Raw genomic sequence first — 14,697 nt, 5'->3', positions numbered from 1 at the left:
CCTTCAGCTCAGGTCATGATCCCAGAGTTCTGGGATCGAGTTCTGCATCAAGCTCCCTGCTCAGCGGGGAGTCTGCTTCTTCCTCTGACCTTCCCCCTTTCATGCTCTCTCTCTCAATTCTCTCTCTTTCTCAAATAAATTAATTAATTAAATCTTTAAAAAAAAAAAAATATATATATATATATATATATATATATAACAAAGTAAGATAAGGAATACTAAAATGAGCTAAACAGAGTTGCTGCCCATAAAGGACAGTACATTCGAGGCCAGAAGTTTGCATGGCTTTATCAATATTATTGTTGATTGTAATTCTCATGGCTACTTTGTATATGATGTCCTAGGAGCTTTGGGGGAGACTGTCAGGGCAAATAAAAATTCTTTAAGATTTATTTTATTACTGGCTTTCCAAATTTGATGGCCATTAAAATTACTTAAGGAAATCCAGAGCCTAGGCCCCAACCAGGTACTAAATCAGGTTTTCTACTTAGGCATTGAAGAGGGGAGGGAGTTCTCAAGTCTCTGTGACCATAAAAAACTGCTCCAGTGTTTCTTATGCACCCCATTTTGAGAGCCACTGCCTTATGTGATACCACCTTAAAAAGTTTTGTCCCTAAGAACCCTGCTATTTAAAATGTGACCCATGGTCCAGCAGTGTTGACATCACCTGGGAGCTTGTTATAAATGCAGAATCTCAGGCCTTACTCCCACCCTAAAGAATTAGAACCTGCATTTTAACAAGGTCCCCAAGTGATACATATATGCCCTAAAATTGGAGTAACTTTGCATTAGAGGACTACAAGAAAAGAACTACACATATTACTCAATGCACACAGAGTTGTTATAAGTATTTAAAAGGTGTGTCATACATACTAGTTTAAAAGGTATAAAATATAATTTATGATTTTTTAAAAAAGATTTTATTTATTTATCAGAGAGAGAGAGGGAGAGCGAGCACAGGCAGACAGAATGGCAGGCAGAGGCAGAGGGAGAAGCAGGCTCCCTGCTGAGCAAGGAGCCTGATGTGGAACTCGATCCCAGGACGCTGGGATCATGACCTGAGCCGAAGGCAGCTGCTTAACCAACTGAGCCAACCAGGCATCCCAAAATATAATTTATGATTTTAATTGATACACAAAATTTAGCCATCATGATTATTATAAATTAGGTGCAAGGTTTTCAGAGTAGTCAGCAATGTAAGTGTTATGATAAATGGCTTGGGATTTTGCAAAGATTAGTTCCCTAAAGACAAATGTGATCTTAAAAGTAACTGACATTACTAGAGCACAGTATCTAAATGGTGATAATAATGTAAATCTTAATTTTGGTCACGGTCAGATGTGAGGCAGTGAAGCACGAAGGAGCCAGATAGGAGGTGATTTTCCTTTGCAAGTATTAAGTGGAGGAACTAGAAGAATGAGGAGGGAAATGGTCAGGATTAGGAAGAAAGAATCACCTCTTTCTAAAGCAGTAACAGTATGACTACATGCAAATGCTTTACATTTGCTATCTCAGTTAATACACATGAGAAAATCTGCACAAGAGCCAAATACTGTTGGCTATAATATTAAGAATACACCCAAGATTTACTTCTGGAGTGTTAAGTTAGTTAGTCCCTTCCTTCCTTCTTTCCTTCCTTCCTTCCTTTTTTCCTCTCTTTCTTTCCTTCTCTCTCTCTACAAGTTATTTCCGCAACCATTCAGTATTCTGTTCCCATTCCCCATGTCCCCATGTTTCCGATCCAGCAACGTAGAGGCCTAAAAGTCACAACTGGGCTATTAACTATTAAGCGAGATTAAGGCTGCAACCAGTTACTACAGGCCAAATCCAGCACAGAGAAGTGTATCGTTTACCAAGACAATTTGGTTGCTCGTTGTTTAATTCAAATGTTTTTAAGATAGATCATGAAACAGTTTTAAAAATTCAACCATGTCTCTTTTCACATAGTTACATTTGGGTCTTTGGTCCCTTAGGACATTTGAGTTTTCATCTCTTGCATTGCCAAAATTGTGGAAATCAGGAATTCTAAACTTCTATTTCTTTCAATGATTTTATTTATAGAACTGCATATTACAGGTTGTTTTGTGCACATTAGTCCTGGGACAGTTTTAAATATGGGTCTAAATTGCTCTTCTGTGCAGAATAAAGTCAGAAGATCTGAAAATATTTGCATTATAATAACCTTGGGAACACAATGAAAGAAAGGAACGCATCCTTGATGGATACATGGTCAGTGGGGCAAGGGTTCTACTGAAGCTCAAGCAACATATGCTTCTCATTTAAAAAATTATTACCATAGTTTCTCTTTAATGTTGACTGAAAAGGAAAGAGCAGGTGGCTCTCCACATGTTTACTGCAGTTATTCTGTTCACTCCTGGGAAAGGGACATTTAAGGGGAAGCTTTTATTAACCTGAATATTGATTTTTATAATATATTTGACATATTTGTTATAGAGATTGTATTTGGTTCTTGTTCATCATAATTATGCTTGTTATACAAATTTGAATGTCTTCCCTTAAACTGTAAATGAATGCACAAGTCATATGTTAATTAACCCACTACCTCATTGACTCAGTGAGAGCTCTTTGAGATCATTTAGACTGGCTCTTTACTGTAGTTCAAGAAAAAAACAGTAAAGATTCTTCTGAAAGATCTGATCCAAACACTACAAGCAACCTCATTGCTCCCCAGGATTCAGAAAAATTAGAAAGAAAGCCATCTAGATAAGGCTCCTTCAGAAAATAAGTTTTGCCAAGAAAAGGGTAACTCACATTAGTGCTGGCGATTATTGTTGCTGCATAGATCAAGATGTGTTTCCTAAGTATTGCTCATCCTGTGATGTCAGAACACTTCTAAAATCTCTTTTTTAATCCACCAGGATTGGTGCAGATGGTACCCGATGCCATAACCCTAGCAAAGATTCATCGCCATTCTGGGCTGATTGGACCTTTGAAGGAAAACACAATCAAGAAGTGGTTCAGCCAGCACAATCATTTAAAGGAAGATTATGAAAAGGTTTGTCCTGCTGTAGTTAATTTTAAATGAGGTGATAAATCAGAATATGCTCTGGATCATTAGCTATTGTGGTTGATGAAAAAGTAAATTAAGTACACCTTGAGTGTACTCAGTCATTAGCTTAGTAATAATAACCAGTTTAAATGGAATATTAACTAGATAAAATTTCTGTATTTGGTTTTACTTCTTATAGCTATCTCTGCTGAAATGATGCTCCTTGAAATTGCTCTTTCAAGTTACCTCTGCATGCCTGTACACAATCTCCCATTTCTATAAATCGCCCTCCTTCTTTTGCAATGCATTTCTTCTGCTGAGCTCTACCTTTTTAAACCTTATTCTTTCAATGTTTGCAGAAGGCATAGTAGTTTTTTTTTACTTTTAGTATCTCAGAACTTTACAAAATGTAGTGTTTTATTTAATTGCAAACACTTTTTCCCACTTAACTTCATGCTGGCATCTGGCCTGCAGTGTACAGTTGTGCAGGTTCTGCCCTATACCAGAGCTCCCAGCTAATGGAATGAGTTGGTTAAAGCCAGGCTTTGTTCCACTTGCCAGGGCATGAACTGGTACAGCAGGATGTACCCAGAGACAAAGGCACCTTTATACTAATTCACACAAAGATAGAATATGGTCTAACATTGGATTTGTTTGGAGCTGTCCAGAGCACTGAAATTCCTTCATCCTAGGAAATGCCTCAGTCCAGAGCAAACTGGGATGATTGGTCACCCTACTTAGCACAGGCCATGATAGAGAGACCCAAGAGTTCATCTATTTCAGGCTTCTGTGAGATTGGAGTAGAACAAATTACAGGCTTTTGGAGGTCAAATAACAAAGATAAGATGACATTATCTTGAAATCTATTTTTTCACCATTCTCACAATTATAACTTGAGTTTTGAACAAATCTCTGGGATTATATTAGAGATGTTTTCACACAGATTTGCCCTTCACAGCTACCATGTAAGGACATCTTTTATTATCTTTGTTTTATAAGTGAAAAGTATCTAGATAGACAAATTAAATGACTTGTTCAGGAAGGCAACTATGCTCACCACTATACCACCAACACAAATGACTTGTTCAGGATCTTGGGATATCCAGAACTAAGACATGAACTAGGTTCAGTGACACGGATTTCCACTCTAGCATGTCAGCCACACCATTCTAGGAGACTGATTACCATGGACCAGCCAATCACTCATGGTTATACCTTGGTTACAAAGTTGCATCATTGATGAAAATGATGTATACCCAGGAGATCATTTTGAAAATAAAGAGTAGTTTTGGCAAGAAACTTCTGTTTCTTGAAGAAACAGAAGCCACAATTGACTCAGTGGTTATCTACTTCCACCCACGAAGACATTCACTGATATAAGACCATACCAAACCATTTTTGGACAACAAGTGGATGACCTATGTGCAAGGATATACATAATACATTACATAAATCTCAGTATGGCTTTATCTGTGTTAAAAATTCAAATATTCAAAATTGATATTTTAAATTTTGGGGCATAGGCAATATTGAGCCATATTGTTTCTTCTTTTACCTTGAAAAAAGTCATTCAATATTGTATATTTGAGACATGAAAAAAACCCACACCAGGAATCCTCTTCAATAAACTATGAAAATTAGAACCAACTGAGTAAAAGGGGTATTTTGCACAATTTCAATGAAAACATTCATTAGGCCAAAGAAGAAGTTGCTTCATGTTCTTCTGTAGCATATCCAGAACCAGTCATTTAATCATAATCTTCTCTCAACTGAGATGTAGAAGTAGTTCTCAATTATGTAATTTTGCTTTTTATGATAGTTTTTACCATTAACTCTGATGCTAACACATTTGCTCATTTTGTGTGTGTATTATCTTTGTGTTATTGTTTTTCAACTGATTAGGCCTTGAGGAACTTTTTCTATTCCTGTGCTGGCTGGTGTGTGGTAACGTTCATCCTGGGAGTCTGTGACCGGCATAACGACAATATCATGCTGACAAAGTCAGGCCACATGTTTCATATTGACTTTGGAAAATTCCTAGGTCATGCACAAACATTTGGAGGGATAAAAAGGTCAGTGTGCAAATAATGTTTTTTAGAGTAATTAAGCAATGTCTTAGAGTGATGTATAACATGTAATGGCATAGGAATCCAGCAAATGACTGACTCCCCATCTCTCACATCCCCCCAAATGACACAAACATGTTTATATATCTAATAAGATTGAAGGGAATATTTTTTCCATAGATTGTTAATGAAATAAATTAGGTTTCTTCAAATCGTTAGTGAACTTCTACCATGAGACACTAATCCTGTTCTAGGCTGAATTGTCTGAAATATAATATTTTCATTTTTTTATAAACCTTGAATGGACAATGAAGCATGAATTCATGGTCTCAATACATCTGGTATATTGCCCATAGCAATCACCACCCCTGGTCTACATCTCATAAAACTAGCACATTTCCTACACTGAGATCGCATTGAAGAATTCCAGAAATACCTAGTGAGTAACTACCATTCAAGGCTCTGAGGCTATAACCGTAAACAAGGCAGACACAAACCCTGATCTCTTTCTAGTAGAGATGACACACATTAAACAAGTTAACATGCAAAGAAATGATACGAGGAAAAGAGGAGTTTAATTTGTTAATAAGAAACTAAAGCAAAGAAATGGAATAGAGAGTTACTGGGGCAGGGATGCTATTTTAAAGAGGCCTCTAGATAGAGATGGGACACAACTGTGTAATTAATGATTACATGTGAAGAATTCTCTACTATGACTGGGTCATGATGATTTCTCATGATGTCAGTTTTGGGAATTTTTCTTTCTTATGGATTTTTTAAGGGGCAAATTTGGCATATAATTCCTCATGATAAGATATGAAGAGTTTCCAACTAAGACTTTTTTTCTTGAGCAACTCATTGTCTTAATGGAATTAAGGCTATTTTAAAGAGGCCTCTAGATAGAGATGGGACACAACTCAAGCCGTTGATGGATTTCAAAACTCTTTCCTGCTGTCCTGTGAAGTAATGAGACAAGATAGGAGTCTACTACAATGATTAGAGCAAGACCTTAATGGAAAGGAAGTGGTAAAAACTGACAGATTGAGAATTTATTTTGGAGTCAGAGTCATAGGACCTGCTAATCACTTGGACACTCGGCATGATTAATGGTCTGGGGGAGGGGCTTAGCAGGTAGGAGAAGAAAGGAAAACACTCAAGGATGACTCCTGGATTTTTAGTCTTAATAAATAATTTTATTATTTACTGAACCCAAAAAGAACTGATGGATGAGTAAGTTTTTGTTTTCTTTTCTTTGTACTGGGGCAAGGAAGCCCAAAGTTTAAGACTAAAAGTCCCTTTCTTTAAAAGGATACTTCACCTGAAAGTAGAAATGGAATCAAACCATTCTAAAGTGTAATCAGTCACTTTTAGCTAAAAGCAGCTCCCCCACAGATAATGCCTACAAGATAGCACAATGAACTTTCATTAGATGCCATTATCTGGTATTAAAATGTCAGCATAAACTACATAATATGATTTTTCCTATTTTGTAGAAACATACAAATGGAATCACTTCACTTGTTATTCTTCCCAATACACTGCCTTCTATACTGACTACATTGAGAAAATTCACCACATCTGCATTCATTTCTTAAAAATCTACTCAGGATTGTCTGTGTGCTGAGGACTTTAATAACCTTTGGGACACAAAGTGTAATAGTCCACATTTACCACCTCGGTGGGGTTTGCTCTTAGAATAGTAGAAGACAAAAACATGAATAATCACTGTAAAATGTAGAGAGGGCAGATAGAGAGTTGTACGGACTTTTAGAACATCCATAGAGGCAGGATACCTAGTTTATGAAAGATAAATATAGACGTAATTTACTTATGTAACGTGTTTTCTCTAAAATCCACTCTTTCCCAGAAATTTAAAAATTAGATTACAATTCTTACATCTTTGTTTTTTTTGCTGTATGGTCCACTGAAAATGTGGGTCAACCTTTATTTATTTAACCAGCAATAGTGTTGACCATAGTGGTGGTCAAAATAAATATATATATATATAGATATAGATTGCATTTCTACAGAAAAAGTTAAGGGAGACATATAAAGTAAAGAACAAGTTACTGGGCGCCTGAGTGGCTCAGTGGATTAAAGCCTTTGCCTTCAGCTCGGGTCATGATCTCGGGGTCCTGGGATGGAGCCCCACATCGGGCTTTCTGCTCAGCAGGGAGGCTGGTTACCCATCCCCCACCACCTGCCTCTCTGCCTACTTGTGATCTCTGTCTGTCAAATAAATAAAATCTTAAAAAAAGAAAAAAGAACAAGTTACTGAACAATATGGTAAGTGCTGTAATGGAGATATGTCCCAGGGTCTATAGAAAAGGTAGAGCCAAATTTGTTCGTTTATTAATATTACAACAGCTGCTGCTGCTTCTACATTTGGCAGTTTTTTTGACATATAACATAATATTAGTTTCAGGTGCACAGCATAGTGATTCGACAATTCTATATATTGCAAAATATTCACCACAAATGTCACCATCTGTCACCCCACATTTATCACTGTGTTATCATGTAATAGGAGTATATATATATGTATGTATGTATGTATATTCTCTATGCTGTACATTTTATCCCTCTGACTTATTTCTTTTATAACTGGAAGCTTGTACTTATAAATCCCTTTCATCTATTTTGCTATCTCCTACTGCCCTCACTTCTGGCAACTATCAGTTCTGGGTATTTATGAATTTGTCTCTGTTTTTTTGTTTTTTGTTTTGTTTTGTTTTTCAGATTCCAGTTACATAAGTGAAATCATATGATATTTGTCTTTCTCTGTCTGATTTATTTCACCTAGCATGATACCTTATGGATCCATTCATGTTGTCATGATAGCAAGACTTTTTTCTTTTTTATGGCTGAGTAACATTCCATCGTGTATATATGCCACATCTTTATCCATTCATCTATTGAGGAACATAAACATAGGGGTGCATATATTTTTTCAAATTAATCTTTTCATTTTCTTCATGTAATACTCAGAAGTGTAATTACTGGATTGTATGGTACTTCTGTTTTTAGTTTTTTGAGGAACCCTCATGCTGCTTTCCATAGTGACTGGACCAATTTACATTCCTACCAACTGCAAAAGAGTTTTGTTTTCTCCATATCCTCACCAACATTTGTTCTTGCTTTTTGGTATGAGTTTTTCTAACAGCTGTAAGGTGATATCTCATTGTGGTTTTGATTTGCATTTCCCTGATCATCTGTGATATGCAGCATCTTTATATATATCTGTCGGCTGTTTGTATGTGTTATTTGGAAAAACGTCTATTCAGGTCCTCTTATGGCAATTTTAATTATCTTTTTGTGCAGTGTCTGAGGTGCATGAAAATGTACCCAGCACAGATCCTTACTGATAGTAGGTTCTTAATATTGCTTTTCAGGTAATAAACCATTCATAGGGAAGCCTTCAATCATTCAATAATTATTGATTGGATGAACAAAAAGGAAGTTAACACTGTCTTCCTTTGAGATTATTGATTATTGTTCACCAGTTAAGGGGGCCAGCTGCAGCACAATGATCCATTTGGATTATTACTTGCAAGATTTTATCTCTACCAGTGGCTATCTAAGACTCATTAGCAATGTCCCCTTGGATTTCTGTCTTGAAACTGTTACTTCTGAATTTGTATTCTAACAATTTTCTTCCAAGTCTCTTTTGGCTGTGTCAAGAATTCATTTGAATGCTGTTTCATAAGATAGCTGACTACTTCTGTCCTAGGACCATTGGTTGTTCTTAGTGGTTGCTAGGTTGACAATAGGCTTCTTATAAATCAAACTTCTGTATCCCCCATGACACATGAACATTCTTATTTTTACTACCTTTTTTACATTATAGACCTGATCTTTATTTCTTTAAAGATTTTAATTTTTTATTTGATCGGGAGAGACACAGCAAGAGAGGGAGCACAAGCATGGGGAATGGGAGAGGGAGAAGCAGGCTTCCTGCTGAGCAGGGAGCTAGATGTGGGGCTCAATCCCAGGATACCAGGATCATGACCTGAGTTGAAGGTAAATGCTTAACGACTGAGCCCAGGCGCCCCAGACCTGATCTTTAGAGAAAAGTCTAGCTTCACCTAACTTCTTTTAAACACCCACTAGACATATCAATAACCTGCCCATAATGTACAAAGCCAGGCATGTAAATCATGCCCTAGAACTATCCTACTCTCTAACAGTCTAGCAAGGCCATATAATGCTCTAGTAATAACCAGTAATATCCAGGATCATACTCCTTAACATAATTACATGTATCCCAGACACATGTGTTTCTCCTACTATCTACTCCTTAAACATATGGAGGAGGAAAGTATTTGTATAACTTTTTAGGTTTACAAAGGATTACTAACACATATCAAGTAATTTCACTTCATAATCCACTTGCCTTGATCATTGCTCAATTGCACATAAAGAGTCGTAGTTTAAAGTTGGGGATGGTTTATGGTTTGGCAAAAAAGAAATCACATACGCACATAAGACCCTCTCTGATGTAGATATAGCCTTCAGCCAAGGTTACAGAACTTAATAATGGAAATTAGCAGACCAACAGAGCAGAACCAGTTGTAGTAGTATATCTGGGGATAGATTTTACTTTGATCTTTGGTTTCTTTAAAAGGAAGAATAATGAGGTGATGTTTTTCTTACAAGCAGGATCTTGAGAAAGAAACTGATTTCTTGCTGGGCCATTGCCCTTTAATATTCATGCTTACATCACCATTCCTGAACATCTCACACTAAAACATTTATGTGATTCTGTTTAGAAAATGTTCATAGACATTGGCTCTCCTGGTTCTTGGATTATATCGAGTTAGCCCAGCAACACTTTCATTTGGAATTCTTGCCCAGATGTCCCTGAACCATTCTCCTGAATTCATTTTACCAGAAATCTGGAAAGCCCATGCTTAGACCAAATTGGAGCCTCCTGTAGACTTTCTAGCTTTGAAGAGAGAAGAAATGTTATCTCAGCTATGAATATGAAGGATTTCAGATCCTGTATATAAACAAACAACCCTTCCTTAATGCTTTTAATTATGAGATTAGATAAAGAGGATTTACACCAGTGGATTAAATCACAGGGCAATTCAGCCCTATCATCCCTTAATGATTCTGGGGGAAATTTGGCTAATCCTTACAATGGGAACAATGAAGAATTTCACCAACTTTCTGAAGTTTTTTCTGATTTTTCTTTTGAAATATTGCTTCATTATTATCTTCTTTATTTTCTCTCACAAAAATTCAAATTAAAGTGGTTAACAAATTATGCATCCACAGTTTTGTGCTCAAATTTCCCTTGTAACAATGACTTCTACATTGCAATTTTTTCATTACATGAAAGCTATCATTGTAATAAACTGCAAATTTCAACTCAGTAATTTCTTGATGGTGACTTTCTCTTATAGAGGAGAAAAATTAAGGAAGGCCTTTTATTGGTGATGTTTATTATTCTTCTAATTCATTGTTTCATATTTGTATTTTTCCAAAGTATATTTTCACAATCTATGTTGTCTTTTACTTCAGTAATACTAGACTTGCATGAAGTCTTTAATTTTAGAGGTTGTGTGAGTGGTGGTGGTTAAGCTCAGATACCCTGGAGATACACTGTATGATTTTTTTTTGTTAATTCCATAGTACAGTGTACTAATGATGTGACCTTGAACAAATGGCTTCTCTGTGATTCAGTGTAGTTTTTTATGAAACATATTTTTTTGAAGATTAACTGATACATGTGAAGTGCTTAGAAGAGTGTCTAGCATTGAGTAAAAGCTCGAGAAACGTTCTAATTAACTGTAGTGTAAGTGCTTCAAATGAAGTGACAAGAAATGAGACTGCATTTCTAGGTGATTATTGTGACTTTATGTTTAAAATTATTTGAATATCTTATTTTGGTACTTTTTTTAAAGTATGCACTCTGAAACAAATGAGTTGAACTTTTTAGTCCTTAAAGTTCTCTGAATTTGAGGCTTCTTAACTGACAGATTGCACTGCAATCTTTTTTACTACATTGCAGTATTCTTCAGGTTTATTTAGATTATAAGGTATTTCACCAAGTCATTCTTGACTTCTGATATAATTTTAGGCATAAGCAGAAGTGTCCTCGACCTGGATCAAGCTAGCTTGATTTTTTTTCACCAGTGAAGGGGGCTAGCTTGCAAGAGCATATTGTCTGTATTCCCTCTCAGCTCCATGTTCAGCGACATCACTTTGGTAGCCGGAAGTCAGCCATAGTGAAAGTATATACACCATGAAAGCTGCAGAATGTCACAAATAAGAGCTTTCTTTTTTTTCTTTAAAAAAAAAAAAGTGAGTTAAATATATGCCACCATATCAGAGGACATGAATCCATTTAAAACAGATGAACAATCATTCCAGAACACAAACAAAATAAAATTCCAACTCATTTTTTCCTATTCAAATATTTACATGAAGATAACTAAAATATTATGTATCTATCTTCCTATAGCATGGTTTATACACTTCAAACTTTATTTCAATAGATCACCTATCACCAAATATAATTCATCCCAGAATTTTCATCTCAATATTAGTCATAAAAATTCCCCATATCTATAATCATCTTGACATTTATCTTCAATAGTTAGTTACCACTGATTTAAAATTTTTTGTTTAATTTCTAATTTGAGTACTATAATGTTTATATTCTAAATACCCTTAATTTAAAACCATCCTTGGGAAAAACAACAAACAAATAAACAAACTCCCTTAGCAGATTAAAAGATTTTTTTTTGTCTTACTCCAATCATTCTGGTTTTATGTAATATTCATTGTAATCCAAATGCTATATAGGCATTAATGATCTCTTACATGCTTTAATTACTATCTTAGTGTTCTCTAAAATTAGGTGAGTCTCATTGGTCTGTTATTCACACAAATGTTTACTAATAAACATTGTGGGTTTTTTTACTGAAAGCAGTATCTGAAAAAAGCACGTTTTCCAGTACTTCTCCAACTGTGACTGCCTTACGGGCATCTTTGTATCTTAAGCATCTAGCTAGCTCCTGACACCTAGCTGAGGCTCAATTTTGGTTGATTGAAGGATCACTACAAAAATGTCTTAAAATTTACCTCTCTTGACCTAAGAAAGTACAATTTTTCTGAAGAGCGAATTAAGAACCTGCCATATTCTGTTATCCTAACTACAAATTTACCAAGGGATTTTTACTTAATGGTCAGTTTACGTGTGGGAGTTGGGAATGAGACTCAGAATTTGAATCATTACCTTACACCCATTAATATGGATAATATTAAAAAGCAGAAAACAAGTCTTGGTGAAAATGAGAAGAAATTGGACCTCCTGTACAATGTTAGTAGAAATGTAAAATGATCCCACTGCTATGGGACACAGTATGGCCTCAAAAAATACTGTGTTTCTCAAAAAATTTATAAAAAATTACCATAAGATCCAGCAATTCTACTGAAAAGAATTAAAAACAGGGTCTCAAAGAGATCTTTGTACACTCATGCTTATAGCAGCATTATTCACAATAACTGAAATGGGGAAGCAATCCAAAGGTCCATCAACAGAAGAACGGGTAAGAGGAACATGGTATATATATTTAATGTAATATTATTCAGCCTTAAAGGAGAGAAATTCTAACACATACAACAACACGGATGAACCTTGAGGACATGTTAAGTGAAATAAACCAATCACAAAAAGACAAATACTGCATGATTTCACTTACATGAGGTACTTAGGGTAATCACATTCATAGAAACAAAAGCAAAATAGTGGTGGCCAGCTGCTGGGTGGAGGGGGAATGTGGAGTTATTGTTTAATGGGTATAGTGTTTCAGTTTTATAAGATGAAAAGAACAATGCAGATGGATGATGATGGTCATTGCACAATGCTATGAACAAGTTTAATATCACTGAACTATACACTTAAAAATTGTTGAGATGATAAATTTTATGTGATGTGTATTCAACCACAATGAAATAACTAAAAAAAAAAAATTGGTATACTATAAGTTTCACAAAGGCTTCCACCAGTCACAAAGCCAGTCCCAGGCAAACTATACCTAACATCTGAATAGTGCTTTGATATTCAAAGTACTCTCACATAGACTTATTTCCAGAAAAAGTTTGTTCTGTCATTTTCATCTACTGACTATCATTTCTCCTTCTCCCATCCCCCTAATCATTCCACTGGGTTTTTTATTGTCTGGTTTCTTCTGAGTAACCTTTTTTATATTTACCTCCGTCCCAATATATGTAGAAAACAGTTCCTCCAATTAAAACAACAACAACAAGAACAAAACATGAATTTTCTTCAAAGAGAGACTTGTAAGTTTTCAAATGAGAAGAGAGAGGTATGATAAGAAAGGATGAAGTGTAGGAGAAAGAGGGAATAAAATGAACAAAATGAGAGAGGGAAGAAGAGAGGGAGAGAAAACAAAGTAGTGGGAGGATTCTGCCTTCTGGCACTCAATGAGTCTGTCTTCCATTGTGAACAAAGTATGACTGACATAGAAGACATGCATGCTCTCTCAATTGGCCTAAGGTATGTACCTGTCAGATAAGCATCTGAGAGTATAAGCAAATGAGTCTGAATCTAGTTTTTAAAGAAATTTAAAGAAAGGCTGCACATGTCTCCTAAACGTGAACCTAGTGTAAGAACTTCATCTAGTGTTCAATTAAAGACAGAGTACCTGCTTCCATACAGAGTTTTAACTCATGGTGTTAAACTTGGTAAGAGATAATATGTCCATTTCAAGCATGATTCATAAATTTTGATCATGCAAATAGTAACTTTGTGGGCTATTTAATATTTTCAGAGGTAACCTGGACTATTCTTGATTTTTATTTCCAACTTGATTTGAAAGCATATCTTATTTAAAATATGATGGCACAATCCAGTTTCACACAAGCATTATGGCATTGATAATCTTTTCCTCATAGCTAGACTAGCATCTGTTCCAAGCATACATTGGAATTTCATGCAAAGCATAACTATACACTTATTCTTGAACTCAAACTCAAGGGAGGAAACATGAGATTTCAGAGGAGCTGACCTGATCAGTCTCTTCTTGTCCTCATAAAATCCTGACCTACTATAAACTCACACCCAAAATACCAGACTTAAGAAAGTACAACTGATCATTTTGAAGAGGTAGCTGTTTTAACTACTCTTTTCAAATAAGAGAGATAATGTATCTGAGCCTGACAGGAACTCCAGAGTCAGTATCTAAAATTTCTAAGCAGTTTAAGATCAGGGACCTCTCAGAGTCTAACTGTGGACCCACAGTGCATCCACAAGAGGCTAGACGAGGAGAAGAAAAAAAACAAAACAAAACATATTTTGTACTTAACAGATTATTGGTGAGAGTCCCCTTAGTTAATCATTGCTGAGAGCTTGGAGATCTCATGGGGTGTTAAATGTTCTTTTTGTAATGTACATGCACCCTTATATTTTCTCTATATTGCACATAGGAGGTTTCCTGTGCTGTCTAATTATACAAGGTTCTATCCTATCCAATGGAGATTCCAAATTTGCCTTCTCAATTAACTCATGGATATTAGACAAGAGACTTGGGTTGTTTCTGTTGGACAGCAAAATGTGTTCTCTGAAATGTAGGTCGTTTGTGATACCGG

General features: G+C 35.7%; 1 protein-coding gene across 5 annotated transcripts in view; it reads left to right on the top strand.

Moving 5' to 3' along the window:
- The window catches only part of PIK3C2G (phosphatidylinositol-4-phosphate 3-kinase catalytic subunit type 2 gamma), a 354,883-nt gene that overhangs the window by 233,874 nt on the left and 106,312 nt on the right, over window positions 1-14,697 (top strand). For all 5 annotated transcript variants that reach the window (XR_009356772.1, XM_059185937.1, XM_059185939.1 and 2 more), the window contains exons 23-24: window positions 2,880-3,016; window positions 4,913-5,082. Coding sequence is in view for 4 of the 5 variants with exons in the window: in XM_059185937.1 (XP_059041920.1) it covers window positions 2,880-3,016; window positions 4,913-5,082 (307 nt within the window). In the remaining variant the exon portion in view is untranslated. The remainder of the gene's footprint in view (window positions 1-2,879; window positions 3,017-4,912; window positions 5,083-14,697) is intronic.

This window comes from Mustela lutreola, chromosome 8 (assembly GCF_030435805.1).
Source record: "Mustela lutreola isolate mMusLut2 chromosome 8, mMusLut2.pri, whole genome shotgun sequence".
NCBI lineage: Eukaryota > Metazoa > Chordata > Mammalia > Carnivora > Mustelidae > Mustela > Mustela lutreola.
The sequence above is the reverse complement of the archived record's forward strand: the minus strand, read 5'-3'. Positions and strand labels throughout refer to the sequence as shown.